This window comes from Taudactylus pleione, unplaced genomic scaffold (assembly GCF_031769625.1).
Source record: "Taudactylus pleione unplaced genomic scaffold, aTauple2 ptg000329l, whole genome shotgun sequence".
Lineage (NCBI taxonomy): Eukaryota > Metazoa > Chordata > Amphibia > Anura > Myobatrachidae > Taudactylus > Taudactylus pleione.
Genome location: NW_028284730.1, coordinates 6,506,949 through 6,533,989, shown reverse-complemented (window position 1 = coordinate 6,533,989; position 27,041 = coordinate 6,506,949). Strand labels below are relative to the sequence as shown.

The window sequence follows — 27,041 nt, the reverse complement described above, 5'->3', positions numbered from 1 at the left end:
ATCATGATCAGCAATTTGCTCCTAAATGCCAGAAAAGATGAGAATGGTCGTCAGACAAGTTTGTTAAATGTTTGATCTAAACAATTTGTTCAAACAACAGTTTTTGTCCATTTTCCGGCGTTTGGGAGCAAATTGCTGTTTGTCATTTGCTTTCATTCCTTACCAGATTTTCATTCCAACATATCAACTAGTTAGATGGTAGGACAGAAAATCTTTACGTGTTTATGCAGCTTTACAGGTGAAGGGTTACAGAAATGATCATGGTTTTTGAAATTTCCAGGGTGGAGACAGGAATTTTACCTGGAAACATGAAACATTTTACCTGGAAACATGCTTGCCCGTGATCTTATAGTTAAGGGTTTTCATTTTTCATCAATTTCAAGTGGCTGTACAGTGGTGGCGGGGGATACAGGCTCAGATTTATCAACAAGTAATATTCTTGTTATCACTCTTTACTAAACTTATGCTGGGTACACTACACACTGACAGATATATTGGCCGATTAATTGATCGGCCAATATATCTGGTGCCCGTCGGCCAGTGTGTACCAGCGATATGTCTGTGAACGATGTCGTTCACAGACATATTGCTGCACAGCCGATGGCAGATACATCTGCAGATATATCTGTCCATCAGCAAGTGTGTACGGGTGATCAGCCGATCGCCCGTACACATGCAGCGCCAGCCGTGGGGAGGGGGGCGAAGAGCCCCTGCCCCAGCCAGTGGGACCCATAGCTGCCTGGAAGATGGTCGTTCAATGTATATGAACAACCATCATCTACAGAAATATCTACAGATCACTCGATCTGCAGATATCCCTCTGCAGTGTGTACCCACCTTTAAATGGTGCTCTAACCAATCAGCTCCTAACTGTCATGTGTGTGAAAAATGACAGTTAGGAGCTGATTGGTTGGGGCACCATTTAAGATTAGTAATGATTGATAACAAGAATATCACTCGTTGTTAAATCTGGGCCACAGATACCAGATGGGAGGAAAGTTACAGTTTTAATCAGATGAGGATGTTGGGGGAGCACTTACAAATGTCAATATGTGGCATAATAATTTATTTTAGTGACATCCTTGCCCATGTGTAGGTGTTGTGTTTTTACCCCTGGATGGTGAAGACTATCGTCTACTAGGGGGCACCTACAAAAATTTCCTTTGAGTCATCACATGTCTAGATACACCTATGATGGGAAGGTCATAGTCAACTGCATAGCTCTCTCCTCCATCTGATAACAGATAAAATGGAAAATGAGGGTGTGCAAACTCTGTGGCTCCCTGAGAGACAGACCCCACCAAAGACTTATGGCCACCACACTAGCGATTGTCGCAAGCCTGCGGTCCAGAGAGCCCGGTTTAGAGGATCGGTGAAATCCAATTTGCAAATCAGCGATATTTAATACGTATAATTTCAAGAATCCTCCAACGGATCGGAGATCATCGATGGCTGCTGGTCAGCATTTCTGGCCGGAGGATCGCCGTTTCTGATCAGATCACAGGATTGCACAATAAGTCGGTAGATGGATTAACATGGATGTGCAGAAAGCAGAATACCTGGATAAACTAAATCCATGCTATAGAGCAGTGTTACCCAAACTCATGCCTCAGGGAGCACTAAAAGTGCACGGTCTCCATTTCTCCTAATTGGTGCATAGGTGTATTCATTACTGGCTGACACATTTTAAAAGATCCACAGCTAAGTATTTCCCTTGTGATTCTGTGAGGAGACCTGGAAAACATGCACTGTTAGTGCTCCCTGAGGAATGAGTTTGGGAAGCACTGCTATAGTTTATTGTGCAACAGCTGAATAATGTGCGCCACATAAAATATATTATTTAGTAACTGGATTTACTGACAGCCCAGGTCATAGTCCTGTTACAATACTGGCTGAGAACTAAATGGTTTATTTTTTTGTAAGTAAACTGTATTTTAGGGAAATTTGTATGTTACCAGTTACATGGTGATAATGAGACCAGTCAGACACTGATTGGGACTGTGTCATCTCCAGGCCGGTCACCAACTTAATCTGACTCTGCATTTTTACTTCATTTGATGGAAATCTTGTCTTGTTGGTGGTGCAAAAGCTCTGGATATACTGACTTCTAGCTAAATAGCCCCAGCACTGAAGGGGTTATAGTAATGATATCACAAACTTTGTGTAATTAAGGAGACAAAACAAACTGCAAAGAAATATTTGTTTATATAATTAAGTTAATGGAAAAGATACTTAAAATAATAAGCAATCATACATTCTTTACATTAAGTGGATTAATGCACGAAGTCTTAAGACTCTCAATTGTACAATTGTACTCTTCAAATTCATCTTTGTGAGCTGAGATAAAGTGACTTTCACACTGCAAGTGTACAAACAAATATACATATTTCCAGTCCAACTCACAAAAGACTTAACAAGAGAAATATTGACTTTCAAGGGTCAGAAGTTAACCGCAAAAAATCTTTCCACACTCACACGACACTCTAGCAGAGACCTGGTAGGGTCACACACCTGTACATATATATATATATATATATATATATATATACTATATGTGTATGTAATAAAGATATATATATATATATATATATATAGATTGACAGTCACCAGAGCACATTGACGTTGTTTGCATGGAGTGCCGGCAGATTGTGGATATATATACATACTGTGTATATATATATATATACACACCAAAGTTGTCCTTTACTGTGCTCAATTAAGTAAAGCTGCTCCTCAAGAAGATTCTCTGTTAGTAGAACCCAAATAATATAAAATATCTATAAAATACTCATGGAGCGCTAACCACAATACCAGAATGAACACACTGGAATATTGCACATAATTGTACAGCTTTACTTGATGTATATTCTGACAATACGTTTGAAAAAAACATTGTACCGCTCTGCAGCTCTTCGGCAAACTGCCTTCTCTTACAGCCAGATATTTCACATTGTGACTCCTCAGTCCAGAGCACCTGCTGCCAATTTTGTGCACACCAGTTCCCATGTTTTTGTGCATAATTGAGTCGCTTGGCCTTGTTTCCAAATTGAAGGTATGGCTTTTTGGCTGCAATTCTTCCATGAAGACCAATTCTGGCCAGACTTACCTGGGTCCCACTGGTTTCTGCCAGTTCTGAGCTGATGGCACTGCAGGACATTCGATTTTGAAGGGAAGTAATCATGATGTGGCTTTCATCTGATGCACTAAGTTTCCTTGGCCGACCACTGCGTCTACGGTCCTCAACGTTGCCCATTTCTTTGTGCTTCTTCAGAAGAGCTTGAGCAGCACATCTTGAAACCCCAGTCTGCTTTAAAATCTTTGCCTGGAAAGAACCTTGCGATGCAGTATAACTACCTTGTGTCTTGTTACTGTGCTCAGTCTTGCCATGGTGTATGACCTGTGACATGAAACTGTCTTCCACAACCTCACCTTTGTAGCAGGGGTTGGCTGATCCTCACCCAGTTTTAAGTCTCCCACACAGCTGCTTCTGTTTCAGTTGATGACTGTGTTTCAACCTACATATGAAAATGATGATCATTATCACCTGATTGATATGATTGGTTAATCATACACCTGACTATAATCCTTCAAAATCCCTGACTTTGTGCAAGTGTGGAAGAATTGATGCTGTTTTGAAGACAAAGGGTGGTCACACCAAATATTGATTTGATTTAGATTTATCTTCTGTTCATTCATGAAGCCTATCACCACTCCTTATAAAATCAGAAAGCAAACACAAAAATGCTAATAATAATTGTTTGCCTGGGCTTATGTTTCAAAATACATTATTTTAGCAATTATATTATTTGTGTTTCTGAAAGATCTAAAAATACAGTATATATATATATATATATATATATATATATATATATATATATATAAAATGAATACCTAATGATCTATACACCCTAATTATCGCTATTTGGGGTTGTAAGTCGCACAAGAAATAATTGCTTTCCAGACTTTGATTGTGGTTCCAAAGCATAACAAGATATTACTCACCAAAATGCATATAGTTACACGCTGTGATCTAAATACAATTAGTGCAAACAAATTATACAATCACAAGGTACAGTCGAATACATACGCATGCGCTCTGGATCCAGATTTCCCGGCATCAACTATGAAACCTCCGTCAACAGAAAAGAATGATGACTAACTATCAGATTCAGAGTGCCTGCTTATGTACCCTTACAGAAATAGGCAATACAATAGAACAAGTTGGCATAATCCCATTGGTTCTTCTTCCTGGTTCTTCTGTTATGATACAGTTCATAGGTCAGTTTGTATGGTAATAGTTCAGCCTCCAACAGTTCTTTGTGTCCATTTTCCCGCCGAAGAACAAGTCTAAACTGGCTAATAAATATTACATTACAGAGTACATTTCAATGCCTAACTCTCTATGATCCATAATTTGCAGACACATGTTGCGATCTTAGTGGTTTAGAATAGCACCAAACACGGTCTTCTTATCATGTACTGAACCTGAGATCTTAAGTACAGTCGCTTTATTACATAATTAATAATGAATAAAACCTTGAATATTAACCTTAATGCTAGGGAACCTTTCTATGTAAGTGTGCAATGTGTAAGTGTAAGGATAATAAGAAAAGACACTAGTTAGCATTGTGCATCTACATGTATGTGGAGTACACCGTGGTACGTGTTTTGCAGGATTGTTCATATTATAGGTTTTAGCAAATGTATGTATTTATATAATGAGGACTTTTAACATTGTACTATTGCGTGGGAATCACACGATGCTAAATAATAACATCTCCGTATGTACTGATATTGTGTGAGATTCGCTAAAATGACGTTGGGCGGCCATTCGCAAAATAGCATCTTGTTGCCATTCGCAAAATGGCGTCGTGCAGATTTTAATTTCAACAGATTCTGTCTCAGCCAATTATCCGGCTTCGACAATATTTATACATATATATATATATATGTTCATATATATATATATATATATAATATATATGGATTGGGGTAACTTAGAATCTACACTACAGGGGAGTTTTTATAACAAGTTTTTAAAATGTCAGCTGATAATTAATGCATACACCCTTTTTTTGTTGAAAACATCAACAAAAAAGTAAAAGCCTTATGGCAACAAAGAATCTTATACCTGAATATTTTATTCTTGGTATATCAACAGAGGTAAAATTGTTTACATAAAATACAATATAGATAAATACATATGTAGCATAAAATGACTTTATAACCTGCCCCAATATTGAAGAGATGTGTCCCCTCTATTGGCAATTATTGCAGCAATATATATATATATATATATATATATATATAGATATATATATATGTATATATATATATATATATATATATATATACAGTTATGACTAAGTTTGTGAGTGCAATAATAAAAATTGTAACCCCCATGGACACTATGAACTAATAGAGATTATTAAGAATACAAAAACTGGTGAATTATATAAACCATATTTATTGGTAACATGCTATTGAATGTGAATGTTATATAAACAACATAACAATGTAATAACCTTTTACACAGAATTACATGCCCCAGTCAAAAAAACAGAAAACTTGTTCCATCCTACTATTTTACTTGTTTCATGTAGGTATAGTCATCTAGGTATAGTCACATGTTTCCCCTAGTGTTGTACTTTGGGGATTGGGGACCCACATCTTCCATCTTTGCCCCTGTACCTTTAATATAGTATAACAAAGAGTTGATGGTCAAAAATAATATAAATATATTAATTAATAAGCCAAATGCAAAATGTATACTATTGTTTTTTTTCATTTATATAAATGATATTATTATTATTATTATTATTATTATTATTATTATTATTATTATTATTATTATTATTATGTGTGTTTTAGCTGCTTTTAGGCAACTCCCACAATAGATATCACTACTGATTTACTATTGGAATACAAGTAATGTCTCCTTGTTTTTCTCTTATGTCACAATATATGTATGAAACTTGTTACATTTCATCTTTTAAAAGAAGGTTACACTGGCAACTGACAACAAACAGCAGCATCCGGGACAAGGGACAAATAGGAGTTTACCAATCAACGGTTATCTATGCAATATAGACAAAGAATTATAGTGCATACACTTTCCTTATATTTACCACAATGCAATGCCTTTCTACATTTTACATGAAATATACATTTATTTTACAGAGTGGCTTTATTATTATTATTATTATTATTATTATTATTATTATTATTATTATTATAATTATACTTTAACATAAAACAGAATTGAGTTATCTCAATTTCATATCTATAAATTCGTGAATCTTAGTAAAATGAGCGTCTTAAATAAGAGAACATTGTTCTATAAGAAAATTACATAAAGAAAAAATAGACTTTCAAATATAAACCATGGAAATCAATTTTTTAGATTTACTGTAATGCTATAACATTTCTGTATTGTAAATATTAAAATAATAAAATGTAACTACCCAAAAACAAGTTGGGTTACAAACGCAGCGCCAGAGATTCAGTGATTTCAATAAGAAAATGTATTTCCTTGGATTTTCCAACACAGTCATATGAATTTATTTTTACAGAATGGAAATCTTTGTAGTGTTTGAAATACAAGTAGCAAATAATTGAGTTATATCAGTTCTAATTTTAAAAATATACATATGTGACACTTACTAGAATGTGCATTTAAAATCAGAGGACATTGTTATCCCAAAAACAAATAGCCAACAGATTACCAATCTACGAAGAAATCGAATTAAATAACTATAGGCGACTTAATGTTAGGTGGCAGTTTAATTCAATTTATTCGTAGATTGATATTCTGGAATCTATCTATCTATCTATCTATCTATCTATCTATCTATCTATCTATCTATCTATCTATCTATCTCTCTCTATATCATTCTATCTTGTATCTATCTATCATGTTATCTATCTATCTATCTATCTATCTATCTATCTATCTATCTATCTATCTATCTATCTATCTCTCTATCTATCTATCGGCATGAGATCGGGGAGTGCAATTATCGTCCAGAAAGCAATTAATAATGTAATAATTGAAAATGCCACAATTTACCTAAATATAAATTATATAAAAGCAATTATATATTTAAACTATTCTGACACAATTACACACGTAAATGGAAAGCAGTAAAGGTTATATGCGACAAACGAAAATAATGTTATCATAACATAACGATCCATATAACGATGTAATAATAATTGCGTACATACATTCTGTAATATGTATGGGGTATAATATGCATATAAGTCACCCGTGTCTGCTGTGAAACTAAATGCCTGGCGCCTGGCAGGACATTGTGATACTTGTGGTTCTTCAAGAACTTGAGTGCCACTCACCACACTTGCTGACTAATGTATGGATAATAGCTTTCTCACTGGCTTTGTACATGATCTGTAAAGTGACACAGCAGTTACCGAGAGCAGATCATTACAGCAGATTGCGTATTTGCGCTTCCCATGTTGATACTATCCAGTTGATTATTGCGCAGTGAGCAGGTAAATTGCTGTAAATCCCACACATCTCACTAATAGTATTTGTCACAAATAGACACTATGAGCTACACCCAGGCTGGTGGGGTATTCTAGCCCTGGAGAAGGCGCACAGACCCAGCAGGACATGACGGAGGCACCCACCTAGCACCTATGTGCAGAGCTGGGGGTGTGGGTGCTAATGAGGGACCACTAATGTGGCTGAGTGGCTTTATCCTAGAGAGGAGGCTCTTATCTCCGGCTGATAAGAGTCATTAGAGGAGGATAATGCTGTCCCCCTCTTCCTGCTGGACACAATCCCAGCCAAGCATCCAGCACCTCTGGCGCCATCACTCCATCAGATGCGCAGGGTGTAAGGTTTCTGTCTGCAGTGACAAACACTGATAGAGCCACTTACACCGGGACACGTGGGGAAGGGGGGGAGACCTACAAGAACTACAAGTACAGCGTGCACTGCGCATGCAGGCAGCAATGTAGCTAGTACATTATTAACTAAAACACTAAAGTACCCTATTTGTGGTAATCAAAAACAATGGATAATATAGAGAAGTGTATCCCTATGAAGCACAGGTAGTTATATTTTGGTATTGATTTCGTGCATATAGTGAATCTCTAATAAGGCAGTTTATTTAGCAGCCCCCCAAGTTATTCATCTGACTTTATTACGTTGTCCAAACATATTCAATCTGATCGCTGAACGACTGAATCATTCTGTACTCAAAGTGGCCACACAGAGGGGGGGGTGACACTGGACAAGACTAGTGATGGTGAGGACTGACTGGATCACAGAGGAGGAGGCTGCTGCTGGATAAAGACCAATGGGGATTGTTTATTTCGCCAGAGGAGTCATTGTGGGCGTGGCTAAATTAGCATCATTACTTGGATTGTGCAGAATTGGACTCTTTAATCTCGGTAACATATTATATAATACTACTTGAAGACACTTATGGGGAGAGGACGTGTGAAGTGCAGCAGTGACATCCCATACCAGCTGATTGTGGCTGAATATAAATGGAACTAATTACAATGTGTCTTTCTATCCAGTCAAGCATGATATTAATAAGAGCAGCATGAAAGCAGAATTGTACTGAGTATTAGCTCACGTTATTATCTAGAATTCCTGGCACAATTGTCCCTTACCACACACAGTCTCTGCTCCCCTCAGTCACCACCCAGACCCCCCTCCCCTACAGCCCTGCACCATAACTGGCTGCACAGGACCTGTCAGATGAGGAGAGGCTGATCCTCTTAGCTTGTCAAGTGTTGGTAGAAGAGATTAATAGTGACAAGCCCAGGTAATACATAACGCTAAAAGCACGACAATTCCTGTGGAAGGGATCACCCACTTACACCTGCTGTGCACACATCTATGGGCTGTAACCTGAGCTGTGGACATGCTGGTATTGTGTACAGTACAGTGCAATCTACAGCCAGCTTCATGGACACACACAGTTACAAAGAGCTCATCTGGCCTGTGCAATGCAGCTGCAAGAATACACATGTCCTCCCAGCAGCCTCACAACCCCCATATATCATCTCCTCAATGGGGATCACAGAAGCAGCAGGATCCAGTGACACCTTCTAGGAAATGCAGGCTGCATTGTTACAGTGTATCTGCCTGAGTAAAAGCCTTATTGAAATTGCATTTAAACACATATAGGTGATATATAAAGGGATAAAGAACAGTTCCCACCCTCTCTAGTACTGTGCTCTAATGCTGCGTTATTTCTTGGTGTAGGCTGAAGGTTCTGTGATCATTCAGGGGTTGTATTATCAGATTATATTATATTATAAAAAACATAACATAAAAATAGTGGGCCTCCTTTGCAACATAATAACCTCCCATCTGCATGTCAAAAACAGATGGATGAGTAATAGTTTATAATGCACAAGACATCCTTTGTTTGGTAGTGCAAACAAGATCACTAACCAGCAACATCAGTGCTGCAGTAAGAACCCCATTCAATAACATTATAAATGACATAAAGCATATTCATTGGTAAATCTAGAGAGATTATTAACCAATCAAATCAGTCCAAAGAAATACATTTAAATCCTATATATAAGACTGATTAGTAAACATAGTTGATTGTTAAACGGCAGATTCTGATGTCTTCAGGGGACTCTTACTATCACTCGAAACCCAGGATTTAACATATATCCATATAAGAAATAACATTATAGTAGTATTTATACTTTGATGCAGGGTTTATTTTTACTAACTCTAATCAATTTGACTATTTTTTTTTTATCATATAAGTGCTGGAGATATACAGCCATGACCAAAAGTTTTGAGACTGACACAAGTATTGGTTTTCACAAAGTTTGCTGCTTCAGTGTTTTTAGACCTTATTGTCAGATGTTACTATGGTGTACTGAAGTAACATTACAAGTATGTCATAAGTGTCAAAGGCTTTTATTGACAATTACATTAAGTTTATGCAAAGAGTCAATATTTGCGGTGTTGACCCTTATTTTTCAAGTCCTCTGCAATTCGCCCTGGCATGCTGTCAATCAACTTCTGGGCCACATACTGACTGATGGTCGCCCATTCCTGCCTAATCAATGCTTGGAGCTTGTCAGAATTTGTGGGTATTTGTTTGTCCACCCGCCTCTTGAGGAATGACCACAAGTTCTCAATGGGATTAAGGTCTGGGGAGTTTCCTGGCCATCGACTCAAAATTTTGATGTTTTGTTCCCCGAGCCATTTAGTTATCACTTTTACCTTATGGCAAGGTGCTCCATCATGCTGGAAAAGGCATTGTTCATCACCAAACTGTTCTTGGATGGTTGGGATAATCTTTTCATGTGCACATTAGTGAATGTGTAAGCCCCATGCTCATTGCTTGTCCAGGGGTGTATCTAGGGGTCTGAGCTCCCCTGGCAAAGTAAGGGACTGGTACCTCCCCCCCTTGTATTCTAAAGAGGCGTGTGGCAAAAATAAATATGTGTGGCCACATGGGAACAGAGCGTGGCCACAAATTAGTACCAATTCAAATTACATCACAAAGTAGTACAACCTTATTTACATTATACCACGCAGTAGTACCCCTTATTCACGTTATGTCATACAGTAGTATCCGTTATAGAACCACTCACCTCCCGATGTATTATTATTATTATTATTATTCATTTATTTATATGGTGCCACAAGTGTTCCGCAGTGCCTTACAAAGTACATGAACAAATAAGTAACCAGTGACTTACAATACAATACAAAGCAGGACATGGAAATGTATAATAAACATTGCTATATTAGCGACCTTTATGCCCACATAAGCAGCCGAGTGTTAGGTTCCCTAGTGGGGAGTAAGATAAATTAAATTACAGTAGGGAGAAGCACAAGAGGGTAGAGGGCACTGCTTGAAAGAGCTTACATTCTTTAAGGGAGGGGCAGATAAACAGGAGTGACATAGATGGGGTAGGCAGGAAGGAAGATGTAGCAGCAAGTTAGGATGAGAGCTGGAAGGCTTTAATGAAGTAGTGGGTCTTAAGAGCTCTTTTGACATGTATGGGCACAGCTAGCAGTGGATGGGGTGGTAGGTATTACAGGGAACTGAGTCTTTGCCCCAGGTGACAGAAAACCTTGCTGCACTCCTGTCCCAATGCCTGACATGGCCAAAGATGTGTAATGGAGCAGGGTTTTTTTTTTAATAGAATTACATCCACCTATTTAGCTATGTACTTTACTATGCTAGTCTAGAGATGCCACACAATACTAAACTACACAGATGTACAGCGGAATATTCCAAACGTGTGTGTGTGTGGAGGGCACGCTGTATGGGAGGGGGGGCATTAGCAGATGAAAGAACAAAAACCTCCCACTGCTGAGAATGTGCACACAGGGCCGCCATCAGGGGGGGACTGCCGGGACTAGAGTCCCGGGCCCAGACACTAGCAGAATAGGAGGGGGCTCGCGCTCCACTCCTACCACCGCTGCACAGTCAACACTAACCCCCCTCAGCATGGGCCAAATCCCCATCCCCTCTTCACACTCCGATCACAATGGGGGTGGAGCCAATACGGCAAGCCCCCGCCCCATACACCCACGCAGCACGTCATTTCTGAAGGGGCATGTCCTAATGATGCCCACCCCCATTAGCAACCTGCTGTTGAATCAGCAGTGTATGTAATAAAAATGTATGTGTTTTAGCATGTGTCTATATGTGTTAGTGTGTATGTATGTGTTAGAGTGTATATATTGTGAATGTATGTTAGAGTGTATATATGTGTATGTATGTGTTAGTGTGTGTATATGTGTACATATGTGTTAAAGTGTATATATAGTATATACATGTTAGCTATATACTGTATATATTATATGTATATGTGTGTGTTTAATAGTCGGCGCGTGTGACTTCATGACATGCCGCTGGAAGGAAGAGGTCAGAGGAGCCGTAGCGTGTGAGGAGCAGTGCCAGCCAGACCTGAAGGAGAAGAAGCCAAAAGGAAGGAACATTCTTCAAGGCCATAAGGTAAGTCATGACTCATGAGACTTATCGGTATCAGGGGGTAGAGGGGGGGGGGCAGGGGCCCTGCCTATTTTGTCAGTCCTGGGCCTCACAATTTCTGATGGCAGCCCTGCGTGCACATGCTGCATGTGATGCTCAGTGCACGGAGTGAGGGTGTGAAGATGCGGGTGTGACCCCCACGCTGCCCCATACCACAGCCACCACCTGCTTACCTGTACACACAGGGCAACAGCAATAAGGTGCAGCAGCTGGGAACTCTCACTCACTCATTGGCCACACCCACGACAGATAAACTCGTCACACAGCAGCCAATCAGCACCTGAGGCCATGAGTATGATACACCTCTCTTCTGCCAGGACACGCCCACCCAGCACTCTCCCAGCCTCATAGGGGACATTAAGTCAGGGCTGAATGCTGGATGGTTCATTCTGGTTCACTCACGGCAGCAGTCACTCTCCTCACTGGATGGTACGCTGGCAGGTTCACTACTCCCTGGCCATGGGTGGCACTGCTGGGTGGCGCCCCCCCCGTCAGCCGGCCAACCTAGTGAATGCCATCCTGGCCAAGGGGTAGATACACCCCTGTGCCTGTCACCACAATTACTCCTCCCTTATTATATTTACTGGGACAAAGCCATACCTGGCATGCTGGGCCACCAGCCTCCATCGACAGATCAGTGCTGATCTAGAGCTGATGAGGAACAACAAGATTCCATATGTTGTGCCAACCTCGTAGCGCCTCCATGGCTGAGACCCCCAGCTCTCCTAAGCCTGCTGTGACACACACATCACATAAACTAACTGCATTGTGCGCCAAGGGCCTGATTCTGAGTAGAACGCATCTCTGTGCATGGATCCAAGTGGTGAGTTTTCTGCCTACAGAGCATGCGCAGAAGCGATTTTCTGCATATTAGCATATCTCCGCCCTATTCTAAATCAGGCAGAAATCGGGCAGACCTGTCTTTCAGTCAAAAAGGGCATTTTACTGTGGCAACAATGCAAGCTGCCGCCCTGCATTGTGGGACAGTTATGGGAGTGTCAGGGGAGGGAAGCCTGTTTCTGACGTATCATCTGCAGCCAGCATGGTGATGGTTGCAGCGGCTGGCATAAAGCCATCGGACGGCACTGGTATCCGCTTGCAGGCACACGACCCCTTCATTAGTTGAACAGAAACTGGCATCAGCATAAGGTAGTAAATCTGGCTTCCACGACTGCCCTCAATTACAGCCACTTTCGGTGTGACTCAGAAAGCCCCATATGGCCATTCAAGTTTGTTTTTTAAATAATATATCAGTGAGTCCTACCACCTCTGCTGGGAGTTGGGCGTTGGAATAGGCCCTGATTCAGACCCGCTCGCAGCCGCTGGCCGGGTCTGTGGGCATTTTTTTTTTGTCTCCAGGCCACTCACAAAGCTGTGGGTGACCACCTACAGCTTGTGCAAGCGGGATGGAGACCGTCGTGATTATCGCGACCATCGGGCTGGCGACGAGACCCTGGGGTAGGGTCTAGCTGCCGCAAGCCCGAGTGGACTCGCTGCTCTAATTATAATAATAGTGATGTCAGTAGGTCCTCCCACAAATGCCAGGCATTACTGAGGGAATGCCTGTGTTTGTGCAGCCACCCCCCTACCCCACCTACAAAACGGGGCGAGCTGTCACTCACCATCGACAGCCACCCCGTCTTGCAGCGAGCCCCGTAGCGACTGAAGTTCAGTCGCTCTGCGGGGCTCGCGCATGCTGGACATGGCGTATGCGCAGTGGCCAAACATCGAGCCGCTTACGAGCGCTGTGTGGTCACGAGAGGCTCTGAATCAGACCCTCAGTGTAATGCCTTTGGTTGCCTCTCCTCGTGCATCTTCGAGCTACACCTACAGGTCTTTACTCTGTTTATTATTTTACCTGATTGTATAGTTCAAATCCTTCTAATCCTTTGCTCTTTCTTTGTTTGGTCTTCTGTCAGAGTCATCCATGGGCTGGATACATATCTGCCTTTGGCTCCACGCTGTCACTTCCCAGCAACAAACAGCAGGTAGCAGCAATAGAGGGGAATTTTAATTGAGGTGGATGTTTAGTGTGAGTTAGGTCCAGTCACACTCATCTTATTCATAGATAAAAGCAGTACATTGGCATGTGGAAGGTCCTCTCATGGGGATGTAGCTGGCATCCCGGTTTTAGGAATGCCGACGGTCTAAATACCAGCGCCAAAATCCCAACAGGTCGGGATCCCGGCACCAGTATCCTGACCGTCTGCATTCCGAAGGCAAGTATCGGGGTGTTAGGGGGAGGTTAGGGTGCTGGGGTAAGGTTATGCATTAGGAGGGAGGGTTAGGCACCAGAGAGGGAGTGTTAGGATTAGGGTGCGGGGAGGGGGAGGTTAGGTTTAGGCACTAGGGGGGAGGTTAGATTTAGGCACCAGAGAGGGGGTGTTAGGTTTAGGGTGCAGGGAGGGGGAGGTTAGGCTTAAGCACTAGGGGGCAGGTTAGGGTTAGACATCGGGGAGGGAGGGTTAGGGTAGGTGTTAGGGTGCGGGTTAGGAAAACAGTTACCGTTCGTTCCTATGGGTGTCAGGATTCTGACCAGCGGCATCCCAACAGCCGGGATTTCATACCCAACCCGTCTCATGTTATGCTCTCCAGTCTTATATGTACTCTTCATACAAGTATATCCTCCTCTCTGTAAGAATTTCCCTATACTTATCTCAGTAAGCCTCCCCCGGCATGCTGCCTCCTTGTCTGAAATCACACAACCAAATTAAGTGCATCGGAATCTTCAGAGTCCAGGCCATTGGCTGGGACATCATTACTGGAGTCTGCTGGTACATTCATGAGATGAAGGCGATGAATGGCAAAGGATATGTAAATATTTAAATTGACTATTTATTTTGAAGAACTTTGGGGCACATTTATCAATGATCGAATTTACAAAGCGATCAGGGCATTCAGGTAACGTCGCTGATCGCTTTGCATAAAGCAATCTCTTTGGCCGGATGTATCATCCGGGACATGCAGGGACACGGACTTCGAAAGGAGCCCGTCCCTGCGATGCCTCCCGAGAGCGGCCGGCCACTGATGGGGGTGAAGCGCATACGCAGTCCCGTGGACTGCACATACACGTCCGTCATAGCCAGGGAGATTTCCGGTGGATCCCTCTGTAGGCTATTAGTCCGCGGTGTAGCTCATAGGCTACAGCGGCTAAGGCCATCTTCAGATGATGTTAGCTGCTGGGGCCAATATCTGGAATACATTGCATTCCGGTACATTTAGCAGCATCGCTTCCCCCATAGAAACCTATAGGGGAGGCGGCTGCCAGCGGCAATGGAGGGATCACAGCAGGTATCGGAGATACCTGCAGTGGTCACTCCTTAATACATCCGGGGATACATAGTATTTGAGGTAAACCCCCGAAAACAAGTGTTTTCAGGGATTTTACTTCAAATACACTTCGATAATTGGGCCCCTTTGCTTTATATAAAGTTTCAGACTGACTCTGAATAAGACAAATAACTAAGGTTCAGATACGATTGCGGTTACCATAACGGTAAAAGAAGAGGCAGACTAGATGGGCCAAGTGGTTCTTATCTGCCGTCAGATTCTATGCTTCTATGTTTCTATGATCCCATGCACAGGCCACTAGTGGTCATCTGTCAACTGCATTTACCAACATTGGGCCTGATTCATTATGTATTGCTATTGCTAATGTCTGCGATCGCTATACCATCGCAGCCTAACATAAGGACACCCACTCCCCCTTTTACACATCTGCAATACTTAGCAAGTCTGCAAGACCATCGGTAACATCGAGTACCATTGGAGCCTCACACACACTTGCACAAGGTCTGACCTTTCTCAGAAGTTGCTAACCTCATCGCATGCAGTGAAAGTTCAGGCTGCATATGGCATCGCAGTGGCTAATTTATGCACGCCCCTGTAACGGCATTCAAATGCACGGCCACTTAGCGCTGGTTTCTATATATTTCCAAATGCACTAACACGAATGCGTTTGGCGAACCACCCCCCATCACTACCCACAAACGTTCACTTCCTGTCAAACACTCTGCAATGGGTCTGTGTGGACACTGAGATCGCAGTCTGATCGGAGTGAAGCCTTTGGGCACATGCAGTGCAATGCATACACAGTAAGTAACAATCGGACGTCTGTGTGTGTAATCGCAGTTGTGATCGGTAATGAATCATGCCCATTGTCCAATAATGGTGGCATTTACTTCTACAGGGTGTTATGAGACGCTGCGGTCAGTCTGTTGTCGCTTCTGATATTGTGCTGTTAATTTATCAAAGAGCAGAAAACCCGATGGCTAGAGAAAGGTTTGTTTTATTCTTCTTATTATGAAATAAAATAATAGAAAAAGATTTGAATCTTTGAATAAAGCGCTTTTTCTGTGTAACAATTGTTAAATGTATTTTTTTTTTTTTTACGTTTATTTATTTTTGTCCATTAGGTAGAAGTCTGGATGTTCCATTCCCCTCTTCCTGTGTTATCCATAGCCAGGTCAAGTTTGGGGGTGGTTAGAAAATTGCAGGCGTGTCTGACTGTTTAAAAGCCGTTTCATGAGCGTGCATAAATTAGTCACTGCAATTTTCTGTACAGCATGAGAGCTCTCAGCGTGTCAGGAGAGCTGCAGTGTTTGCGGCTGGTCAGTCCTGATTTACATGTTGCATGACTGCCCGATGAGCGTCAATGGTACCAATGTTTACGCCGTTGTACATCGTCGGACGGGTATGAGAATGCAGCTGTGGGCGTCCCTATCCTCAGCTGAGCTTTGGGTGCTGCGAGAATATGCTAATCAATGCATATGCATGGAGACCGCAGCACAAGAACCCAGCAAAACATAAAGCATAAACATAAAGCATAAACAGAAACATAAACATAAAGCATAAACATAAACATAAACATAAACATAAAGCATAAACAGAAACATAAACATAAAGCATAAACAGAAACATAAACATAAAGCATAAAACATAAAGCATAAACAGAAACATAAACATAAAGCATAAAACATAAACAGACACCCAGCAAAACATAAAGCCGCCCACCTATTCTGTGATTGACAGTGTAAACATCGGGAACATCGAGTGCCATCAAAGCTTCGTGTAAGCCAAGGGTAGACCTGACCCTGCCGCAGGGCTTGAGAGATTCCTGCACGCAGAGAGGCGCCTGGCTGCGTGTGGTGCCGCTGAGATTAATTTATGCACACCCCTGTAACGGCGTGCGAATGCACAGGCACGCCTGCGTTCAGCTGACCACCCCCCTGTCACCACCCACATACGACACTTCCTGTCAATCAACATCGAAGGTCTTTGCAGGCTCCCTGCGTACTCTGAGAGAGCCCTTACCGCACTCAGCGACCTGTTCGCGCACACACAATGCGATGCATACGCAGTGCAAAAACATCGGCCAAGTGTGTGCGTTCTCTCATTTGCGTTGCTTGCTGAATCAGGCCCTATGTTCTGGGAGAGTATGCAGCTGCAATTAGTGCTTAGTGATTAATACATCAGTAAAATTATTACAGCTGAAACTGTGCTCAAATTCACAGTGTAGGGCATCGCTTGCCATTTATGAGTGGTCACTTACTAAACTGTGCTGACCTTGGAATGGATTAAATCATAATTTGTGATAGGGATCATTGATCCCTATAGAGAATGCAACCACAGTATAAACACATGGCTCTCATAGTACAAGCTGGGGCGAAACATAAACGTTACATGGCTCTATTATCTCGCTCATATCTAAAATAAATACAGAAAAGCTCTGCAAATTTCACGCCAGTAGAGAACATGATATACTGTACAATAAATACAAGCGCAATTACAACTTTACAGTACTAATTACATTTAATGAATAACAAACGTCTGCTGTCTTCCGCTTTGAAAAAAAAAATGTAAATAGGAATCTGCCTTCCTGCAGGACGGAGCGATGCAAATATTAAATCAATAATGAGAATCGCAGAAGGCACTACAGTATAGTAATTGTAAAAGTGGGAGGGATCAAAACGCAAACAACCAATCAGATGAAGCTGCCACCTGTCATCATTATCAGTGTGTATTTGTGCCAGAAGGTGTTACCCTGACAGGCGCATATGCCTTGTGGGCTGCGGGTGATACATTTCTGCACATTTGCGCAATATAATATTCTTATACACTCAGCCACATTGTGCTCTAATGAACGTTTTGTTTTCTGAAATGATGGGAACTATTACAAAGCTTCCTATTATTAATAATATATTTATCTATGTTTTCCTTTGCATCCTTAAAATAACGTAGACTTGTTAGTGGCAACTGTATAATAGGTAGGGTGGTCCAGGGACAGCTCAGTGCTCCCTCCTTGCTCTTATCTCTCCTAATAATATGTGCCTAATGGATGCAGGGTTTTGAGTTACCCCTCCACAGCCATCTCTGCACTGATCTGTCACATTACAAGGGGCTGTGTGATAAGAAACACAAACAACTGATCGCCTTCCAGGAGACCAAACAAACACTAGGGTGGGGTGTGTGTACTAGCCAGGGCTTTTCTAATGTGGCTGCTGGTGATACCAGAGAGCAGCAGCGTCCTGCACTGCAGCTACTGAGCTACAACAATCCCCAATATGTTCAGCCTGGAAGTGCCAATGTCATTGTGTAACCAAATAATAATGTGTGTTTCGCCACCAATAGCCCAGCTCTGGGGAAGCCTGCTCTTCCAATGACACTACAAGTCTCAGCATGCCCAACCAATATACAGATAGAAGTGGTGTGGACAAAAGCCAGATGTGAAACCTATACATACATCCAAATACTGTATATGATATACTCAGCTGAATATATTGAGGCTGAACAGTGAGTAGAGTAAAAGACCAATAGAAAAAGTGTTTTATATCAGATAGATGGCCAATTACCTTGATACATAATCTATGCACATAGCATGCTGGTCTCTCTCTCTCTCTATCTCTCTCTCTCTCGTCTACTTATCTATCTATTCTATAAACAAGTAATCAGAGTAATTGGACCCTGAATACTTTGTAGCAGACTGTTTTGACTCCCTCTTCCTGTTTTGTTTCCGGTCAATGTATAATCTGTGCTGTACCTCTTCCCCCATGCAGGTCTCAGCTTCTCTGTATGACCGATCTGAGGGGGGATAGCTCCCCTTACACCCTATACTATGAATACCAGACACCTATTCCCAGAGAGGCATGGGGGGGGATACGACCCTGTAAATGGACACAGAGGTGGGAGATGTGTGTGAAGTGCTGAAGAGTGGGATGGGGGGGTTCCATAGAGGTGAGATGTTAGCCAATGGGCTTTGAGAAGATCTGAACAGACTCTAAAGCTGAAGGCTCATTGCAGAGAAATCTGAGACTGGGCTACACAGGCTCCCAGGTGCCCAGGGACAGCACCAGCACCCCCATGCTCTCACCGCTGCCATAGTCTGGGAGCCCCATCAGACATGCTCCCCAGCCCTGCTGCCACCTCCACTCCTTTCTCAGTCAAGGACATCCTGAGGCTGGAGCACTGTCAGCAGCATCCTGCAGGCCAGGTGGAGGGACCATCTCTGCGTCCTGCGCCCAGTGCTGAGCCTCCGGCACACTCCCAGTACAGAGGGGGGAAGAGTCAGGGGCTGGGGCTCTCCTGTGACTCCCCAATGAGAGAGGATGAGGATGATACTCAGGAACAGAGTGAGTGCAACACCTTTCATATAACGTATATTACATTGAGCATGTGGCATAGATAGAAGAGCATACAGCGAATCCAAGAGTCATCTGTGTCCTCGGATCTTTGAAGACATTATAATATCAGTAATAAAGAACTAGCAATGTATCTGTAAATATAGGACGGTGCTCTGTGGCTCCCCAGCCCGTGTGGTACAGATTCACCATGGCTCCGATAGCGGGACAGGCGCATTCGTTGCCTTCTCTTCTCTTCTCTACAAGGCCACGGAAATTGTAAAAGGAATTCAATAAACTGATTTCAGGGCATCATGAGTCTGCCCTATAATTATACATATTGGGGATGCAAGTGTCAGAATTAAATCTTTTGTCCTCACGAAATAAAATACTCACTTGTGTCCATAAAGTATTACCAGCAAGGGCACAAACGCTCCATTTCTGCTTAACTATATCTTTACTAGACTATGCATATAATTTATTGTAATTATAGTATAATAAAATGTAACTATATATTATTATTATTATTACTATTATTATATATATATATATATATATATATATATATATATATATGCTATAGTATTTAGAACAGAAGGCACTCAAACGGGACTTTAAAATAAAACTTATCTTATGGAGAATACATTTTGGCCCAGGACATTATGTCAAAGTTAATGAGAGTTCGGCATCTGGGTTCCTGCTTCTTCCTTACTATATATATATATATATATATCTGCATTCATATAACTAAATTTATTGTTCATATGCGTATTCTAGTATGATGCGCATTATAGAAAAATATCCGTTTACATTAGAACATTAGAATCATAGACTTGTATATGTGCGGGATACTTTGATTAAATAAATCTGATGTCTGGAAAAAAAATTATAGGAAGGGAGATATAATATTTAGAAACCATGAAAACTGTTACAATAATTAATATTTTTACTTGCAGCACATGTAGTAAATTAGAAAACATGCTAATAATAATAATAATAATAATAATAATAATAATAATAATAATAATTCATAATACATAATTGTTTACAACTAGTATTCCTAGTAAATAATAATATAATAATAAGAAGAAGAAGAAGAAGAAGAAGAAGAAGAAGAAGGAGAAGAAGAAGAAGAAGAAGAAGAAGAAGAAGAAGAAGAAGAAGAAGAAGAAGAAGAAGAAGAATACATAATTGTTTCCACCTAATATTCCACTGGACTATATGTAATTATTCTAATAACATTTATATAATATTTAACGTCTTGAAAAATTCCATGAATCGGAGCGATGCTCTACATACAGAAAGCATAAACGGGTAATGCCGGATCGTTTATAAATACACAAAGGTTTATTGTCGGTACAGGATGCCTTTAAGATAAAATTTGCAGTGTGTGTATATATATATATATATATATATATATATATATTTCTTCAATGTGAGCCATGTGGTATTAATCTGTTAGGTGCGTTGCTTTGTCTTAAAACGAGGTTTTCCATAATATTTCAATGTTAAGGGTGTCAGTAAAATAGAAAAATACTTTAAAAATACTGTTGAATATAACAATTTGAAAGAGTAATGTAGTAAATGGAACATTGGAGTTTTATGCAAATATGTGTTTTGTCAGACAATAAAATATATCTAATTAAAATAAATAACATGAACTGCATTTTCTAATGACTGAATAATAAATATATATAATACTTTAAATATATTACAGTTAAAATAAATAATTAACGTTTTACGTAATAACTATTTCATGAATAATCTGGTATTTATTTAGTAAAACAATCTAGAACATTAGAAATGATTAAGACCACTCATTTATTTGGAGACTGGAGATGAATGGAAAGAAGCCCTTAGTTTAAACAAATATGCATTTTGCATAATTTCCGAAAAGGTGTTACTTACATTTTATTATTTGTTTTTAATATATTTTGGAAAAATAAGGACTATTGATTTTAGTTTATTTATTAAAACTATAGTTCTAAATTAGAGTCAGTAAACACTTATGTTTAATTGCCTTTTTCCAAATTGTTATAGAGGTCTTTTTTAGTACCAATAAACACTTTTGTAATTAAATGACTACAATATCTTGTTATGTTTTAATCTAGAAATATATTTTTTTCCGTAAAACTATCTGGGCAATTTATACACAGCCAGGGGATCAATCAACTCAGGCGGTGCATTTGTCAGGTTTATATTGGGAAACGAATATATTAGATGGTAGACTAGACTGCTGAGGGGAAATTCGCTTAAATGTATTTATACTTATTTCTGAAAACATGATCTGCGCGTGGATTCTCTTTACTTGATTATTACACCGAGTTAGAAAATATAACTATATATATATATATATATATATATATATATATATATATATATATGTCTGTGTGTGTGTGTGTATTTTTTATACAGGGAGGCTGCAGATTGTTTTTATATTGTCGTGTTTGTCTCTCCATCTGCTATGGACGGACTGAGCAGTGTACACAGTACAATTGGATAATTCAGATATTATGGTTTCCCTTTTCCCCCAGTGACCGGGAGTTTGGTGCCCACGCAGGGGGATCCCCCAGATCGTTCCCAGCAGAGGCAGAGGAGGAAGCCCAGAGTCCTATTCTCCCAGGTCCAGGTGTACGAGCTGGAAAGAAGGTTCAAGCAGCAGAGATACCTCTCTGCCCCAGAAAGGGAGCAGCTGGCAGCAGTCCTAAAACTAACCTCCACCCAGGTGAAGATCTGGTTCCAGAACAGGAGGTATAAGTGTAAGAGGCAGAAACAGGACAGGTCTCTGGAGCTGGCAGGGCACCCCCCTCACCCACGCAGAGTGGCAGTGCCAGTTTTGGTCAGGGATGGGAAACCTTGCCTGGGGGGTGCTCAGACTCTCCATCCAACTTACAGTGCCAGTGCCAGCTCGTACCCCTACCCTGTCTGCTTTGGTGGATACAGTGGAGGCTCTTACTATACGGGAACCCACAGTGTGCCAGCCGGGGCCAGCTCAGCAGTGCAGCTGGTCAACATGAACGTTACAGCAGTCCCTGGCAGTGCCCAACAGGGGCATCTACAGGTCACCCTGCCGGGTATCAGGGCCTGGTGACCACACACTCAATGGACATGGCCTGAGTAATTCTGAGAGTCCTGAGAGGTACAACTGGGATCTAGGTTACGAGACAGCATTTATCTGCCCCTAAGCCTGGAAATATAACAACAGAACAGGCTACACAAAAATAATAATAATTTAATGCAGTTCAGTGCAACTACTTACAATGAAAGGAATGTCAATTTATATAAATAAATCTTGAATAATAATCTCAGTTCATTTCTATGAAAAGACTATGAATTCTACAGCATTGTTATGGAAATGTTTAATCAGGTTTATTGTGTAATGATTATTTTGTACTTTTCTGATGAATGCAATTGCCCTAATTAGTAGAATAAATGCTAGTTATTACTTTTATAATTGTAAAGAGATCTTTGGCATAGTTTATTAAATCAAATCTTTGCTCCAGACTTACAATATAGACACTTTTAGGCACAGTTCAGATTGTTAGTGTACAAAAATTGAAGAAAACTAAAACCAATGTCTCAATTTAAAACAGTAGTGAGAAACATTAATGTTCCGATTTTTTAAAAAGAATTATTATTATGCACTCTTTGTTATATAACATTTTATATGCACTGAATTTGTGTTATTAAATAAACGTGTGCCAGACCAAAAATAAAACAGGTATTATAATTCTCATATATAATTTAAATAACTTTCCTAGCCAGTGGATTTATATTATCATACCCCTAGAAGATTAGGAGAATACGTTTCAGGAATACAGGGAACCTTGAGAGATACATCATTCCCCGGCAACATTAATATTTATATTTCTGGCATCCCCTGTTTTGCATCCCATATCTTCATATCACCTGGCAAATATATCATACTAATACATCTGTACAGAGAGCACAGGAAAACTATATGCTGTCTAAATAAGCAAGGCTGTCTTAAAATATAAAGAGATGGGCTGCAAAACATAGGACAATAGAAAGATAAACCAATGCGTTTAGTGAAAGCTGCCGGAGCCCACATGTTCTCAAACTCGGTCCCCGGGACCCCAAACAGTGCATGTTTTCCAGGTCTCCTCACAGAATCACAGGATAAATAATTAGCTCACCAGTGCAACTTTTAAAATGTGTCAGTGAGTAATTAATACACCTGTGCACCTACTAGGTGACCTGGAAAACGTGACTTGTGTGGGGTCCTGAGGACCGAGTTTGAGAACCACTGCTGTAAGCCAATATTAAACAATATTTATAGGTATACAACCCCTGGAGGACAAGACAGCTGTCATAGCACTGTTAATGGGTCAGGATGATATACTGTGCAGTTTCTTCATACATAACATATATTTTTGTTTTGTTTTTGTGTTTTCAAAGTAAATATGAAATATGTACAGTATATGTTATTAAGGAGTCCTTGAATTCTTGATCTGTGGACCCCCCAATCCCTCCTTTACACCATCTTTATAGCAGCTGTAATATCACAACATCCACCTTTCCTGACCTCCACTTCTCATCAACCTATGATTGAGCCCTGCATAACATGGTAATTGGGCATGGATCTTGGTCAGTATGTTTTGGAAAATAAAATATTTTTGAATTTTATATCTGGTGCAAGTGCGCACCTACACTGTACCAATGATGGATTAGCCTGGTACTGTGGTACTTTACACATTACAGCTGGTGAAATCCTCTACTCAGGGCAGAGCTCTTGATTTGCCAAAGTGTCAGAAGTAAGACCAAAGTGATGAGAAGTTTATGTCCTGGTGTCTGTGGCAGAGATTGTCAGTGGTCTTTCTGTGATGTCTGAGTATTAGAGTAGATGAGAGGTGTGACCTAAAATCTGTATATTTGAAGATGGAAGTGGACTGTGTCCTGGTGTCTCTCTACTAAGGATAAAATATCTGTCCTGGTGAATGTGTATTAGGAAGAAGTGAGTGTCCTGATGAATGTGTATTAGGAAGATGTGAGTGTTCTGATGTCTGAATATTAGTAAGAAGTGCGTGTCCTGATATCTGTATTAGGAAGAAGTGAGTATCCTGATGCCTGTGTATTAGGAAGAAGAGAGTATCCTAATGCCTGTGTATTAGGAAGATGTGAGTGTCCTGATGGATGTGTATTAGGAAGAAGTGAGTGTCCTGATATCCTTATTAGGAAGAAGTGAGTGTCCTAATGTCTGTGTATGAGGAAGAAGTGTGTGTCCTGGTGCCTGTGTATTAGGAAGAAGTGAGTGTCCTGATGTCTGAATATTAGTAAGAAGTGAGTGTCCTGATGAATGTGTATTAGGAAGAAGTGAGTGTCCTGATGTCTGAATATTAGTAAGAAGTGAGTGTCCTGATATCTGTATTAGGAAGAAGTGAGTGTCCCAATGTCTATGTATTAGGAAGGAGTGTCCTGATACCATGTATTAGGAAGAAGTGAGTGTCCTGATGTCTTTATATTAGGAAGAAGTGAGTGTTCTGATGCCTGTGTATTAGGAATATGTGAGTATCCTGATGTCAGAATATTAGTATGAGTGTCCTTATATCTGTATTAGGAAGAGGTGAGTGTCCTGATATCTGTGTATAAGGAAGGACTGTCCTAATGCCTGTGTATTAGGAAGAAGTGAGTGTCCAGATGTCTGTATTAGAAATAATTGAGTGCCCAGATGCATGTGCATTAGTAAGAACTGAGTGTCCTGATATCTGTATTAGGAAGAAGTGAGTGTCATGATGCCTGTGTATTAGGAAAAAGCGAGTGTCCTGATGTCTTGTATTAGGAAGAAGTGAGTATCCTGATGCCTGTGTATTAGGAAGAAGTGAGTGTCGTGATGAATGTGTATTAGGAAGATGTGAGTGTCCCAATGTCTGTATTAGAAATAAGTGAGTGTACAGATGCATGTGCATTAGTAAGAACTGAGTGTCCTGATATCTGTATTAGGAAGAAATGAGTGTCATGATGCCTGTGTATTAGGAAGAAGCGAGTGTCCTGATGTCTTGTATTAGGAAGAAGTGAGTATCCTGATGCCTGTGTATTAGGAAGAAGTGAATGTCGTGATGAATGTGTATTAGGAAGATGTGAGTGTCCTGATGTCTGTATTAGAAATAAGTGAGTGTACAGACGCATGTGCATTAGTAAGAACTGAGTGTCCTGGTATCTGTATTGGGAAGAAGTGTGTCATGATGCCTGTGTATTAGGAAGAAGTGAGTGTCGTGATGCATGTGTATTAGGACAATGTGAGTGTCCTGGTATCTGAATATTAGTAAGAAGTGAGTACCCTGATGTCTGTGTATTTGGAAGGAGTGTCCTGATGCCTGTGTATTAGGAATAAGTGAGTGCCCTGAGATCTTTGTATTAGGAAGAAGTTAGGCACCTGATACCTGTGTATTAGGAAGATGTGAGTGTCCTGTTGTCTTTGTATTAGGAAGAAGTGAGTATCCTGATACCTGTGTATTAGGAAGAAGTAAGTGTCGTGATACATGTGTATTAGGACGATGTGAGTGTCCTGGTGTCTGAATATTAGTAAGAAGTGAGTGTCCTGATATCTGTGTATTAGGAAGAGGTGAGTGTCCTGATGCCTGTGTATTAGGAAGGAGTGTTCTGATGTCTGTGTATTAGGAAGGAGTGTCCTGATGCCTGTGTATTAGGAAGATGTGAGAGGTCTCTGTACTGAGACCGAGCAGCCAAATCATTTCTGATTTCTCCAATACAGACCAACATTGTTTCACCATATTTATCAACATGTCTGATAATGATTTGATCATTTGTGCATCTGAATAATTGTGGTTGCCCAGTCTCTCTCAATGGCGTCTATTTATCAATAATCGCATTTGCAATGTGATCTATTTATCTCTCTTGCCAGCTCATAGAGAAAGGGACATATTTATCATTGACTATTTGAGGTATAATCCCAAAAAACACCTGTCTTTGGGGGTTTACCTAAAATATTAAGTTTCCCCCGGATGTCTCCGATACCTGATGTGATCCCTCCATTCCCGCTGGCAGCCACAACCCCCCATAGGTTTCTATGGGGGATGAAATGCTGCCAGATTTACTAATATCCGGAATGCGATGCATTCCAGATAATGGCCCCTGCAGCTAACGCCATCTGAAGATGGCGTTAGCCGCTGTAGCCTATGGACTACACTGCGCACAACTAGCCGGTGGAGGGTTCCCCCAGAGCCCTCCCCCGGCATCCGCGTCAGCCCCGGCACAAGCCGGCAGCTCTCCGAGCACATCGCAGGGACAGGCTCCTTTCAGTGCCCATGTCCCTGCATGTGCTGGATGATATGATCGCATATTGCAATGCGATCATGGCGGTACTGACATGCCCAGATCGCATTGCAAGTGCGATCATTAATAAATGGGGAGCAAAGAGAGAGATGAT

At 40.9% G+C, this 27,041-nt stretch overlaps 1 protein-coding gene across 1 annotated transcript; it reads left to right on the top strand.

The window, feature by feature from the left end:
• The first annotated feature begins 19,351 nt into the window (after window positions 1-19,351).
• On the top strand, window positions 19,352-22,724 carry NKX2-6 (NK2 homeobox 6). The gene is made up of 2 exons (XM_088443445.1): window positions 19,352-19,645; window positions 22,168-22,724. Exons 1-2 carry the CDS (start codon window positions 19,417-19,419, stop codon window positions 22,722-22,724), a joined length of 786 nt encoding a protein of 261 aa, XP_088299571.1. The 5' UTR covers window positions 19,352-19,416.
• The last annotated feature ends 4,317 nt before the right edge of the window (window positions 22,725-27,041 follow it).